This window comes from Lytechinus pictus, unplaced genomic scaffold, assembly GCF_037042905.1.
Source record: "Lytechinus pictus isolate F3 Inbred unplaced genomic scaffold, Lp3.0 scaffold_19, whole genome shotgun sequence".
Taxonomy (NCBI): Eukaryota; Metazoa; Echinodermata; class Echinoidea; order Temnopleuroida; family Toxopneustidae; genus Lytechinus; species Lytechinus pictus.
In genome coordinates, this window is record NW_026974140.1 from 7,133,548 (window position 1) to 7,148,017 (window position 14,470).

General features: G+C 36.0%; 1 protein-coding gene across 1 annotated transcript; it reads left to right on the forward strand.

The window, feature by feature from the left end:
- Nucleotides 1–1,574: 1,574 nt before the first annotated feature.
- LOC135157715 (cilia- and flagella-associated protein 53-like) lies at nucleotides 1,575–14,353 on the forward strand. Its single transcript, XM_064114401.1, has 6 exons — nucleotides 1,575–1,976; nucleotides 3,099–3,328; nucleotides 8,965–9,138; nucleotides 10,382–10,685; nucleotides 11,496–11,714; nucleotides 14,072–14,353. Exons 1-6 carry the CDS (start codon nucleotides 1,908–1,910, stop codon nucleotides 14,336–14,338), a joined length of 1,263 nt encoding a protein of 420 aa, XP_063970471.1. The 5' UTR covers nucleotides 1,575–1,907; the 3' UTR covers nucleotides 14,339–14,353.
- Nucleotides 14,354–14,470: the final 117 nt, after the last annotated feature.

A 14,470-nucleotide genomic window follows, 5' to 3' on the forward strand; every position in this document is an offset into this window, starting at 1 on the left:
GCAACCCTATATTGACTACAATTCATAACACATACGCCATCCAATTCTTTCTTCCTGTTTTCTATTTTAATCGTCGGCAGCCCCGCCGTCATTCTTAATTTTGTTTCTTGTCTTTCTCTTCATTTCGATCCGATTCAATATTATTAGGGCCTACTATTAGCCGATGCCATTCTCCCTCATTCCCCTTTTTTCTATTTTATTTCCCTTCCCGTCTCGGCACGCGCTTCGCTCTCGTATATACTGTGTTCCATGATTTACCTGTCCAGTTTTCAGATGGGAATCTATAAAAATTCAGGTCGCGCTTCGCGCTCACATTATTTCATTGGTGAGATAAGTATTCTATTAATGAGTCACTACAAGCAGAGTACTTGAAAGGTCCTGTTGCAGGTCAGAACATTAACAATTCTAATGAATCGTTTAGTTAGATGCACATGTTCATGCTACAAACATTCCTCAGAATCCAAATATCCAATTAAAAAAATGAGTTCTTAAGCTTCGCAATAGAATGCTTTAATTAGGCCTTATCTTGTTTGTATTAAGAAGGAAGTTAATATGTACTTAAAACCTTTGTTTAAAGTCTTTGTAGTCAGTTCTACCCCTCAAAAAATAAATCAACAACGAAGATTAGATTTGGCTGCCGATCTAGAAAATGTATATAGTGTGAAGTAAAAAAAATTTCCGCCCCTCCTATAAAATATGAGAGCTGGATCCGGGGGGGGGGTCAAATGTATTGCTATACACATGCGTAACCAATTATTTCCAAACACCCTCTAAACGAGTTTTTTCTCTTTGTGCAAAATAACCCCCTAAACAAATTTTTCGTGGGCTTTATTTACACATTTTGGCCACTAAACAAGTTGTCGCCAGAATAATCCCGGGAAAAAAGCTTAGGGAAAAACATACCCTAATTAACACGTTTGGCTTAATCCCGGGGCTAGTCTTGAAAAAAAAAGCTGCGGAAAAAATAATACCCTAAATACGTTTGACTCCGCGATTGACAAAACCACCCTTTTTCTTGAAAATCGGTGTTTTTGCAAGGTCAGCCCCCCACTTTTGGCTCAGCCCCCCCCCCCCCCCCCCCCCACTTTGAAAACCGTTCCGCCGCCCCTGAGTTCTGTATGGGGGTATTCGGCAAGGCCTACACATTTATCGTTAACACTTGAATGGCTGAGCTTAACAAAGCGTTTCAATTTGCGTTTTCACTTTTAGCTTCTATAGAAAAGTGCCCCTGTATATTCAAATTAGTCCTTTGTCTATCAATTTTATCTTCACGCAAACGATACCTTTAATAGTCTTAAATTGCAGCAGTAGGCCTACTTGATCAATTCAACTTACGATTATGTAATTCTAGTTTTGATATTAGGCCTATATTCCGTTTTATTTCCATGATAATTCATGCCCTGTACATGTACGTAACGTAGGTATGATTTGCCTATCCGACTTCGATCCCCTCTAATTATAAGTTCTATTTTATTCCCCGTTCTGATCCCGTACCCGAGATCTGCACAGATAAGACTAGACAGTACAGAGCTCGAGCTAGTTCGCTGCTGTAGCTATAGTAACTGACGTCACTCATACAACATCATCGCAGCTAGCATGCAGCGCACGTTAGGCTAGGTGTGTGTGATGTGGTTCACGTACGATACACGCAAATCCAATTTGTGTGTATTATTTGTGCGGAGATTATATTGCAGCGAATTTGAGACGACGAACTGGGACAACTTACTTATTTTGGCCAACTATTTTACTAAATAATCATAGTGATTTTCAATTTGAAATTTAACCAGACAATTCAACAAAATACTGAAGAGAGGAACAAGTAACCAAAGTGACAGCTTTGTCGCCCAAGAAGTGTGAGATCATCGTTTATTTTGGGCTGACGAAACCGAGGCTTCTTCGCCTTCGAGATGCTGGCTGCACAGAAACCCCGCCGAACCCGGGAGTTCACCGGTCCGACTCCCCACTCTGTAGCGATAGTGAGTATGGAAGTGGATTGTATCATCGAACACTTTTCATGAATTTAATTATAAGAAACACAATATTCTCATAAAATCCACCAAACTGTCACCATAAATAGACAAACACTTACAAAAAATAAATCTGTAAAAAAATTGCCGAAATAGTTTTTCTTTTTTTACGATATCAGCTTTCAATCGGACCCCTCTTCACTTCAGACTTCGGCTTCGCATGTGAAATATTTTGGTTACTTGAAAATGGTATTGATTGTATTCCCAAATGTGTTTATGGGAAAAGTTGAGAAAACAACAAAATCACTGATGAGCTATTTTTACAATATTTTATTATTTTGAGAATATAAATACTTTAAAAATGTGCTTTTTACTATTTTTCATCATCTTTCTATTCAAGTTCCTTAGCCTAGGCTTTAGGAGGATCTTCCAAAGTTTTGTTATGTTATACTTATACCGAGGTTTTTTACCTGACTGCTAAGAAAGCACGAATGCCTGTGAGCAAGCAACCAGGGGACCGACGGCTTAACTTCCTTAAGGTCCTCTCCGATTTTGAGCACATGAAATTATTTTCTGATGCGAATGATGCGCACGTTCGGTAATACAAGGCTTCAAGGCCGGTCGGTAATAAAATCAGTCACTACATGTACATGTATATGACTATGAAATGAAGGAAAGACTGCAAGTGCAAGGAGACAAATGAAATGAGGAGTTAGGCCCCCGGGGGGGGGGGGGACTCACATATATTTTGTTGGTACGGGGACGTGCCGCTTTGATGACCACCTTTTTCAGACCTAATTTTCAGTTCTCTAGATACCATTACTCCGAATGACAAAATTTCAGTTCAAATGCCGCCCAGCCCGCTCGCAACTCCCCCCTTTACGAAATCGACATCTCAGTTGAGTATGTAGCATGACCTACTGTTTGTTTATGGAAGGAAAAAGCTAATCCAAAAACATTAATTTCATATTTAAGAGAATCCTTGGCCATGGCAAAGGTATGTATAGAAGAATGAAATTGGAACAATATTATTTTGTAATTATACATGTGTACTTTCAACATCCTATCATATCTCTATTAAAAGCATGAAAATTGTATCCAGCTCAACCAGAGTGTCTATATTTTATACAGAGAGCTAAGATGCCAAGCAAACTTCCTCCAGACCACCTCATCCTGGAGAGAAGAAAACGAGATGACCAGCGGGAAGAAGCAGAAGCTGTCACAAAGTATAATGCACTGTGTGACCTAAAGAACGACTGGGAGAAGATCACAGACCGGAGAATCCAGTCAAACACAGTCAAGAGACGGGTCCGAAGTTTGATGCAGCAAGAAGAATTCACACTTGAAGACAGAAGACAGAGGTTAGTAGGCTTGACAATCAAGCCTTGAAATATGCAGGCGCTGAGCGCAAATTCGCGCTCATAAAGACATCAATTGCGCCCATAAAGCCCCAAAATCATCAAAATTTTGACGACCGGGCGCAACTATTTTCCAGGTAATTGCGCCTGCCGTGAGTGAGCAGTGAAGCAATATCATACATGTAATTTAAATATCTGAAAAGCCAAAATCAAGTAACTCTCAATTTACGATAAGCACAGTTTCAAATTGCCAAGTGCGTCTTTTTTTCTGTACCATAAAAAGTGAGCTACGTCCGTCTTTTTTTTTTTTCTGTAATACATGTGCGCGGGTGCTTCCGGTAGCGGTTTTTCCATACTTCACCATGTGCAATTTCTAATGCACACATTTCCAGTTGGGATATCACAATTCTGCGATATAGCAATTCGAATTGCACAGAAGATAAATCCCTTCACAGCACATAGGATGTGCGAGTCTTTTATCCTCAGTCACAGTCGCCGACTTTGCTTGTCAAAACGGAGCCTTAATAATCCAAAATCACTTGGCTTATAGTTGTGAATTGTAGCTTTTTAATTTCTTTCTTGGAGAGGGGTAAATATCAGACAATAAATCATCAAACAAGGCTCCATCTAAAAAAAAAAAATAGGAGGACGCTGTGCACTTGAGTGTGGTGTTAGCTAGCCAGTTTGAGCTCATGTTCTCTGCCAGAGCTCTGGGTGAGAATTCTATCAGTAATGGCCAAAGTGATGGTAATTTTCCGTTTCAGATAGAGTTTAGATTTCATGTTAATTTTTGAAAACTGTCAATATTTAAGTTATTAATGAATACATTTTCACCGAATTTAGACTCTCCCAGAATGAAAGGCATTTTCTGTGGAGATCTGCGTTTTCAAATAACTTGTGAAAAACTTAAGGTACATGAACCTACAATACATGTACATAGCCTGTGGCTATGTCATGTGCTGGAATTTGAATAGACTGAGTTAGATATTGATTTCATTTCTTTAACATAATTTATATGCAATCCACACCCATGATTCTAACCATGAAAAAAAACCTTTAAAATTATTTTTCTAAATTTATTATTATTTGATCTGAATTCTCTCTTTCTCCATCTCTCTCTTTTTTTATATTTTTATTTTATTCTATTTATTTAGATTTTTTTGGGGGGTTCATTGTTCATGGTTCATTAAAGATGAAAAATAAATAAGCCTGTGTGTGTTGTTGTAAAGGGGGTGTGGAGTGAGGGTGTCAAAACACACTTAAACATTTAAATCTGATTTCTTAAATGTTTGAATAAGCCTAATACTTAGCATGCTATTCATGTACTAATTAAAAAATTGCAGGAGCTGCGCTTACTTTAAAAAAATTTGCGGTGTGGTTCACCGTTATATATATATTTTTTTAATTGCCCCCGGTTCCTGTAAAAAGCCTGTGAGCCGGGGGCAATTTTTTTTTTAAATTGCCCCTGGTCTGCAGCTGCTTATTTCAAGGCTTGTTGACAATATATCTCCAGAATTTGTATTTTGTGTAAATTCATGTGCCATGTTCATATATGCCTCTTTCATTGGCCTAGGATATTTTGGTTCATTTTTTTTAGTTTTCCCCTTTGTGCTGTAAAATGGAAGGTGCCACATATAAAAGTGGCCTTGCCCTAAAAACATTTAAAGCCTGGAGCAACATGTTAAAAAGCATATATGCAACATGTTATGAATTTCTGCTGTTGGCATGCGCAAACTCCATGATGGGTGCTAAAAACGATCCTACCAGAAAGTTCCACCATCAGTTTTGGTTTTGGAGAACCGTGATAGTCATTGCCGATTCTGACAGGAATTAGCTCTAATCACAAGAAGCCACAGAGATGATGATAAGGAGGAGGAAAATACCTTTGGTTAACTGGGGGGGGGGTGCTCTTAAATCTGTAATACGCAGTCAATATACATATAATTACTAGATTTTTTTCAAGAATCACAATGACAGGTCAAAATATATGGTCCTTTTCACGGTCAAGGGTGTAACTTTCAAAATTCAAGATCAAAATTTCAAAATGGACTGTCATAAACATTTCTACTAAAAACAGGTCAATAAATATCTTAATTCTTCATTTCTGTCTGTTCTGGAGCTTAATCTACTTGAGAAACCTGAAAAAAATTATGTGCAACTGTGAAAAATGAAAAAAAAAATGAATAAAATCAGTCTTTTGATTTTATTACCAAAATGACAAATTTTTTCAAGGAAAATATTTTCATTTGCCATTTTTTATTCACAAATTAAATGTTCTTTGAGGTTTTTAAAAGTTTTGGAATCAAACTTTATTAGTTTTGTAAAAATTTCTATGAGTTCTTGAAATTTATCACAAATTTGGATTTTGACAACAAAGTGTTTAAAATTACATGTCTTCCAAGAGGAAGAGGAAAGCTAAAATTATTGTACATTAACTTCTCCATGAATGTTTATTACTAACACAAATCCCATGGAAATCAGATACCAAGTAAGAAAGTTGGAAATTTCTCACAAGTGTGTTTCGGAGGCTTCAGTTAACAAAAGTATGTGTTTCGGAGACTTCAGTCATGTTAGCACTATAAAAGTCCCTTATTAAAGTTGATTACTTTTACAACTCTACCTTTTTCATATGGCATATCAGTTATAAGACTGAATGCAAACAAAATCAAACAAACTAATGTCTTGTGAATGGGAAAATGTAATTCACGAATGTTAACTATTACACAAAGACCAATGCCTTGTTGCTAAGATAGGTAAACATTCAGCTTTAAAGGGAATATAGTAATAGAAATACATCTAACTACAGAAAAGAATATTTATGATGCATAAACAAAGTGATGAAATGCCGAAACTTGTGTTTCAGTGGCTTTGCTAGGGTTCACAGAGTGTTTCGGAGACTTCAAACATGTTAACATATTGCATTTTCCATCATTTAGCTAACAGATTATTTAAATTTTAACACTTGTTTATTGTTATGTTAAATCCAATTATTAAAAAAAATCCCAAATTATCTGTTAAGTTCAATGCAGAAAGTTGGTTGGCAATTAATTTGTTATATGCCTTTAGTGTTTAGGAACATAGCCATGAGCAATCATGTACGTGCAATTATTGATACTGCACTTTCTGATTTACTTAATAGCACTTTACTTTGCATTATACAACAAGCTGTTTAAAAAAGTACATACAATACATGTAAGTTATATGTACATGGTTGGTATTGGAATCACTTGTAGTGAATGGTGTTAGGGTAATTCTATTTATGGCAAAAGTACTAACTATCCACCTATACCTACCTAGAGCTCAAGCTCATAAAATTAATCAAATTATAGTTGAAAAAAATTGTTAATCATAGGACATTATTGTCAACACAGTCTTCTCAAGGATTTAGTTAGTTATTTTCTCAATATCTAAGTTTTAAATCATGCTTTGCTTTCATCTTGATCTTTTGTCATCTTTGGCACTTGGATTTCTTCCCACCTTTTTTCTTAATGAAGACATACATCATAAGCTGTACATAAAGTATTTATAAACAAATCATATCAAATCACATTCTAAATTGCATCTAAATATACCTTTCAAAACTTAATATTTTTGTAGAGACAACCTGGCAATTGAAATCTAAGTATGAGACAAAATTGTGAGCAGCTTTTGTATAAATTCAACTGAAATGAAAATCCTTCAAGGCAAACAGATTGCAATACATCTGTCACAGAAAGTAATTTAAGAAAGTTTCCTTTAAGCCTAAAACTTATAATGGTATATGGCAAAGAGAATGAAGCCTCTGAATCATACGAGAATTTACATGTACATGTCTCAGATGCCTTGATATTTGAGAAAATGCAAAGATTAATTTTAAATATTTGTATATTAAAGTGTTCCTAAATTGTTCCTAAATATTACATTGTATATTTGTGCGCATGTGTGTAAGTATGCACGTATCTAAACAATAAAGAAACCTGAATTTGATAGAGGGTAACACATGTTTACAACTGTAAAATTGAATCACAAATACAAGTTCTTTTGTATATCATTAAAAATATGAAAATCTGATGAAGACATGCTCATTCCTGTAATTTTAGAAATCAAAACCAAACGTGCTGTTGAAAAAATGCCAAATTTTTCTTATCCAGGACATTGGAATAACACAAAATACTGGCGGTGTTAACTCTTCTTTGAAGCCTCCGAAACAAGTGTTAACATAAGTTTAGGATGCCTGTTAATTTGGGAAAATGCAGAGCTTTATTTTGAGCCACTGTATATTACAATGTTACATGGTTTATATGTGTGAACTTTCTTTCTTTTAGTTAATGTGTAATTTTTATATATTCTGAGTTAGAAATAGGGAAATGCATGTTTTATGAGTGGAAAATACCATCTCAAATACTTAGCTCAGGTATAACTTAAAAAATATTATTAATTCATAAAATGAAATATGTTTCTGTTCTTTAGTAGATCAAAACCAACCAAAATAAATTTAAAATGTGAACACTCTCTTATCTATGAATTCAGAATAACAAAAAAACATGTGTTAACTGATGTTTGAAGCCTCCGAAACAGAATTTTTATGTGATCAGCGAGTTCTGAAAAAAATTGAATTGATATACATACAATTTCTACCTGAGGCCAGTCTATACATCATAACATATGATTACAATACAGATTTAACCTGAAAATTTTTGATTGAAGTAACAAAAAAATCAAAACAAGTGATTTGACTGTTTCGGAGGCTTCATGTGTTTCGGAGGCTTCAACTGTTAACGGAAAGTTTGTATCATCTCTTATTTTCAAACAGCAAGGAATATCTCTGCTATTTATTGACAGGTGAACTAGGTGTCCAGATACTACAATGTGATGTATTGATTGGTCAAGTTCCTTCGTTCATATTTATATGAGCGGTCTGTAAAGTTTGTTTCGGAGGCTTCAAAACAGTTAACGGAAAATTTACCTTCATCAGTTAGGCTTTGTAAAAATTGTAAAAAGAAGTGTGATCAAATATATATTTTGTTATTATTTGGAAGTTTATACTTCAAATGTTGCATAAAGGTCCTAGGGAGCAGAATTTTTATTTTTTTTAACCACTGCTCGGAATACAAAGTTTGTTAGCTAATGTTAACGTAAAATGAAGCCTCCGAAACAACAAATTAGACCACCCTGTTCTAAAAAATAAAGAAGCAGTCACACTAATAACCTATCTGGTATTTTTCATTGAACATCTGACTTCACATTCTGCATATTAAAAAGTAATCCTCAACATTCCAGAAATAATACAGGGCATTACAAAAGAGTCTATGTATTTTATGTACACAAAAAAGGTGCAACTTTGGGTACTTATGTGCCTGCCAAAATTGAACGAAGTAATGAGTGAAGATGTCTATGCTACCCGAGGTAGCACTCATTGAGGTCACTCATATGCCAAAGCATCTTCAAATTATGTGGCTTTATGAGAATGCTACAGATAAAAACATTGAAATTTCAGAGTTACACCATATATTGTGAAAATGACCATATGTATTATTTACATCCTCCCCCTTCACATCATCAACTATTTTGATACTGTGAAATGGGGAAACGTGTAGTATGCTGTCACAACCATATGATTTCTCTGTGATATAATCTGTGTACTTTTCATTCTTTCTCAGATTACGAGAACTGCTAGCAGAGGAAAATGATCAATACCTGGTCGAGATGGAAGCAGGTCAAGAAACACTTTTGGAACGACAAGCAAAGATGAGGGAACGGGCAAAATTTCTGAAGGAGAAAAGGGAGAAAGAAAGATTACAGATCGTTGCAGAAAAACTTGATCAGAGATGGAGGTATATGTCTTTGCCCCAGCATCATAAATAACTCGTATCTTTATGTATTGGTTAAGTTTTTAAGATTTTCCACATTTTAGGTGATTCCAAGTTCTACAGTGTGTATCAAAAAAAAGTTTACACTATAAAATTATACATTGGTAATATCCTGGTGATTTTTCCACATTTTAACATTGGTGCAGATCCATTTAAGCAAATGACGATATAATTGTCGAAAAATATTTCCGCTTGAGTGAGCACCACTTTTGAAAAAATAGTGAAAAATGATTTGCGCAGAACATTGAAATAGTTATGCGAATAAAAGTAGACCTTAATCATGAAGAACACATGTAATTTAGCTAGTAAAATTGATTTGAAGATATCTTTTACCTTTTTAACGTGTTTCCTTGCTCAAAACACTTCGAAGGGTGCATTGCGCCCCACCCCGCTCCCCCACACACCGAGGCCGTCGTGACGATATTTGCTTTACACTGAGCTGTCATTTACATGAATTGGCTTAGGCTTGATTTTCATTTTGTTATCATTGTCAAGCTTGGGAAAAGTGTGGAGAAACAAGTAATTAAATAAAAAATGAAATGTAAACCCACTTTAAATGATAAATAACTTAGTGAAAAAATGCTGGAGATTTCTGATATAAACATTTGTTCATATTCAGTTATGTCCTTAGATCCAGCTGGAACAAAAAGGTAAAGGTTGTGCTTACAAGTGTTGAAATTTTATTTTGGGTGGCAAAATTGTTACAAAATGCTTGAATGTATTTGTTTTATTTCAATTGACTAAAAGTGCAAGGGAAATGTATGAGAAATGTTTCGCAGGGTAAGTTTGATTTTGCCCTTTCCCCTTGACACAAATTAACCACATGTTGTATATTTTTCAATTCCCAGGGCTTTTTCAAAGTGTAAACTTTTTTTTAATATTTACGCACTGTAGACTTTGCTCCTCAGAGTTATAATTGATTCAATCAATGTCAAGTATGGAATACTATAACACTGTTTATATGCAAATGAAGATAAGTATGACATTATGTAGGCATGAGTGTATGCCAAATTAGCAGAACACTTTGAACTGGAACCTTTGCAATATATTTTCTGCTTTTTATTAAAATCAAATTGACATCGTGTTGGACTTTTACAGTCATTGTAACTTAGGAATACCTTTGTGAAATATCCCCAGAGTTTTTGCTTCCTTCTTATTTGTGCAATGAATTAGAGCATAAAATTGTTCTTTACCTTCTGTTCTGCAGGGAGGAATGTGAGGAGCTTAGGGCTACCCTCACCCGGCGACATATGGATGAAGTATGCATGGACCGTAGCCATCAGCTGGAGACCAAGGCTCGCATGGATGCACATGAGAAGGAGGTGGAGCGCATGTATGCGGACCTGTGGGAGAAGGACAGGCTAGCCAAGGAGGACAAGGAGGAGAAGATTGCCCAGGACCAACACGCAAGAAACATGGAGATGTTGAGCGTCTTGCAGAAGCAGATGGCTGCCATCGAGGCCAAGCGCCAGGAAGAAAAACAGCTCAGGATTGACGGTGGCAGACTTAGGGTAAGGATTGTCACCGAAGTGTATAATAAGAAAAGGATAGGGACTACGTATTTGATGCAAATCACTGTTGTACAATAGAAGGTAATTTGCTCACTATTTTAAAATTAAATCTAGTTTTACATGTACTTATAACAGTTTGTCATGATTTGATGTAACTCAGCCTTCTACTAGTAAGGAGATAAGATTTTTTTGTATATTTAAGTCAATCATCTGTGTATTCAAGGCTCCACACTAACTTTTTATTCTTGGTGGCCCAACCGGTCCACCAAAATCATCATTAACATATTCTTGGTGGCCTGAAAAGCAAGTTTGGTTACCCTAAAACAATAGAAAACATTACAATTTATCAAAACTTTGGTAGCCTGACTGGGCCACTTGTACAGAATTTTGATGGCCCGTCTCTCATTTTTGGTTGCCCCGTGCCACTGCTAATGTTGAACCCTGGTGTATTCATCTGTACACTGCCTTTTTGTAAGAACAAATAAGTAGATTCAATGATTATGTCCATTGCTACTGATATTATTCATAAAGTAATGCAGCAGCAGATCGTCATACAATGAAACATAATAATCCAAAATTCAAGTAAGGATATAGAAATTTCAAATCATTTCAATATTAACCAGGTAAGAGATAGTTTAAATAAGTTTTTTATCCTGCACATTTCTCTAATTACTACAAGAAAGCATACAAAAATAGAGCTAAGATTTGATAAAGATTGAAAACATTGACAATTTTCGACGAAAGAAACTTACCATGCCTATAAATCCCAAATAATAACTTAATTGATTTATCGATCATTTTTCCCTTCAGAAAGAGGAGGCAGCACTGAGAAAACTGGAAGAGCAGCGTGCTTTGGCGGAAAAGAGGGCCCTTCAACAGGAGATGCGAGCTGGTCTTGATCAGAATGTCAAGCTCAAAGCCAAGCGAATGGCAAAGGAGGTCCAAGAAGAGTTAGCCCTTGACATGAAGATCTTGGAGAAACTCCTTGAGGACTCCAGGAATGAAGCCATGGAGATTGCACAGAGAAAGGTCAGCTATTGTGACTACCATTTCGTCAAAAACTCCCATGTTTTACAGTCGGGTCCAATTGATTGTATGCAGAGCCCTATAAATCTTACTTAATATTACCAAAAAGAAATTGTGATGAAAACTTTTGTGCACAATTTTTTTTTTTTTTTGGGGGGGGGAGGTGGGCAGAAGCTTATATTGCACATTCATAACTATTTCAAACAGGGATGTTCATCTCACCATGCCTAGACACAAAGATAAGTATTGCTAAACTGTGTTGCACCATATCTGAACTAGGTTTTAAGATAATGTAAATATAGATATATCACAAAATCTAATTGCTATATCCATCGCTCATTGACTTGTTGCTGTATCGTGGTAAATAATATCACATTTTCATCTGTACTAGTTGTGTTATCAGTGCCCCCCCCCTTCCAAACTAAAGATAAGATAGTGCTAGCAGTTGATATCGCTTTAGTCTTAAGACAAAGTCTGAAATTGTAACCAAAGAATTGCAAGTGATTGTAAGATTTGCTGCAATTCAATTTTCAATTCAAAGTTTATTTCACTATAGCATTGAAAGCTGTGACATGATAATACATAAAACACAGTTGGGACAATATATCAAATGTGGCTAGGCTACCTTTTTGGAACTGATATGAAATTTCCTCATGAGGTTAATACAGGTTATATTGACATTGTTTTCAGTTCAATATTTTTTTAGATAGTACATGTACCATGAAAATGTGATCATTTGTCCTATTCTCGGCAGCTTACTTTTCACCTCCTTGTCCCTTCTTTATTCTACTTAAGAGCCAGGGCCCATTTCATTAAGATTTATTGATATGGTAACTTTGCCACCATGGTACAAATAAATGTAAATCCTTTATGAAATGGGCCCTTGAGGTGCAAATATTTTGATTAACTTCATATTTTGTCTCGCATGCATAGCAGAGCAAGACTATAGGCGCCGCTTTTCCGATGGCGGCGGCGACTGCGGCGTCGTCAACAATAAAATCTTAACCAAGGTTAAGTTTTTGAAATGTCATCATAACTTAGAAAGTATATGGACCTAGTTCATGAAGCTTGGACATAAGGTTAATCAAGTATTACTAAAAATCCTGCCTGAGTTTCAGGTCACATGACCAAGGTCAAAGGTCATTTAGGGTCAAAGAACTTAGACCATGTTGGGGGAATCAGTATCGAAATCTTAACCAAGGTTAAGTTTTTGAAATGTTGTCATAACTTCGAAAGTATATAGACCTAGTTTATAAAACTTAGAAGACATAAGGGTCATAGTGTATCACTGAAGATCCTGTGCGAGTTTGAGGTCACATGATTAAAGTCAAAGGTCACTTAGGGTCAACAAACTTTGGCCATGTTTTTTTTTTTTTTGAAGAATTGTCATCATAACTTTAAAATTTTATGGATCTAGTTCATGAAACTTGGACATAAGAGCAGCAATTTATCCCTGAATACCCTGTGTGCGTTTCAGGAACTTGGCCAAGTTCAAAGGTCATTCAAAGGTTAATGAACTCTGGCTGCGTTCAAAATATGTGTTGAATTGGCATCATATCTTTAAAAGTTTATGGATCTAGCTCATGAAACATTGACATAAGGGTAATCTAAGTATGAATGATTGTTTTGCACATGTCTTAGGTCACATGATCATGGTCAAAGGTCATTTTGGGTCAATGGACATGATATTTTATTATCATATTAGTGTTTTCTTCAGTGAATAGTTGAAATAATACAGTTCTTGTATAGCGCATATCACATTATATTCATTCATTAGCTGTTTTCAAAGGCAGCACTGCAGCTGCTATATCAAATTGCGTAATGCAGGCGAGACTGCCAGAGGTGTTCCACTTGTTTGAAACTTAACATCATATAAGGGTAAATTGCCAATTCGTCCACTCACCACATGGTCTACCTTCATTTCATCTAATGCCATTCCGTCCATCAACATTTCGTCTAACAACTATTTGGTCCAATAATCATTTGGTCCAATCATTGCTTCGTCTAATCACCATTTCGTCTATTACCATTTCGTCTAATAACCAGTTGGTCTAATACCCATTTTCTTTTCATTCATTTTGCACAATTAACACTTTGGTTTAATTAGACCAAATGGTGTATGGACTGAATGGCTATTGGACCATTAGGCGGAATGGCATTAGACTATAAAATGAAAGTAGTCCTTGTGGTGAGTAGACACACTGCTGATAGACCAAATGGTAGACAAGTTGGCAATTGGACGAATTGGCATTAGAGGAATTGGAAATAAACCCATATGAGTATACAATACCAGCTTTTCTATTTTGTATGATTGATGAATATGCTTTCATCAAACCTCTTTGCTGCTTCTGTCAATACAGAAAGAATTGCGGGAGGAAGATCAACGTTACCGCAGGTACCTCCAGGAGCAGATGAGGCTTGAGCAAGAGAGGGAAGCAGAGATTGACCGCATGATATCAGCAGAGGTTGAGAGACAATGGCAGAAGAGACTCACTCAATGGGCCAAGGAACGCAATGCACGTAAGAGGCTCATGGAAGAGGTACTTGCAATTAGGAGACAGCAGGTGGAGGAGAGATGTAAGCAAAACTTATCTTTATTGATAGTCTTTGGTGGTGAGGGTGGATGAGATGATGTTGCGGATGGTGACAGTTATAAAGTGTGATGGTAATGTTTTTTAAGAATAATGAATCCAGAGGGAAGATAAAGGGAAGAACATAAGAAAGGAGGAACTAATAGTAGCAGAACTTGTAAACATTGA

Excerpts from the sequence above, each read along its gene's own strand:
- LOC135157715 (XM_064114401.1), top strand. The coding sequence starts at position 1,908 with ATGCTGGCTGCACAGAAACCCCGCCGAACCCGGGAGTTCACCGGTCCG. Across the intron at positions 1,977-3,098 it reads CTCCCCACTCTGTAGCGATA|AGAGCTAAGATGCCAAGCAA; the intron begins GTGAGTATGGAA and ends TATTTTATACAG. Across the intron at positions 11,715-14,071 it reads TGGAGATTGCACAGAGAAAG|AAAGAATTGCGGGAGGAAGA; the intron begins GTCAGCTATTGT and ends CTGTCAATACAG.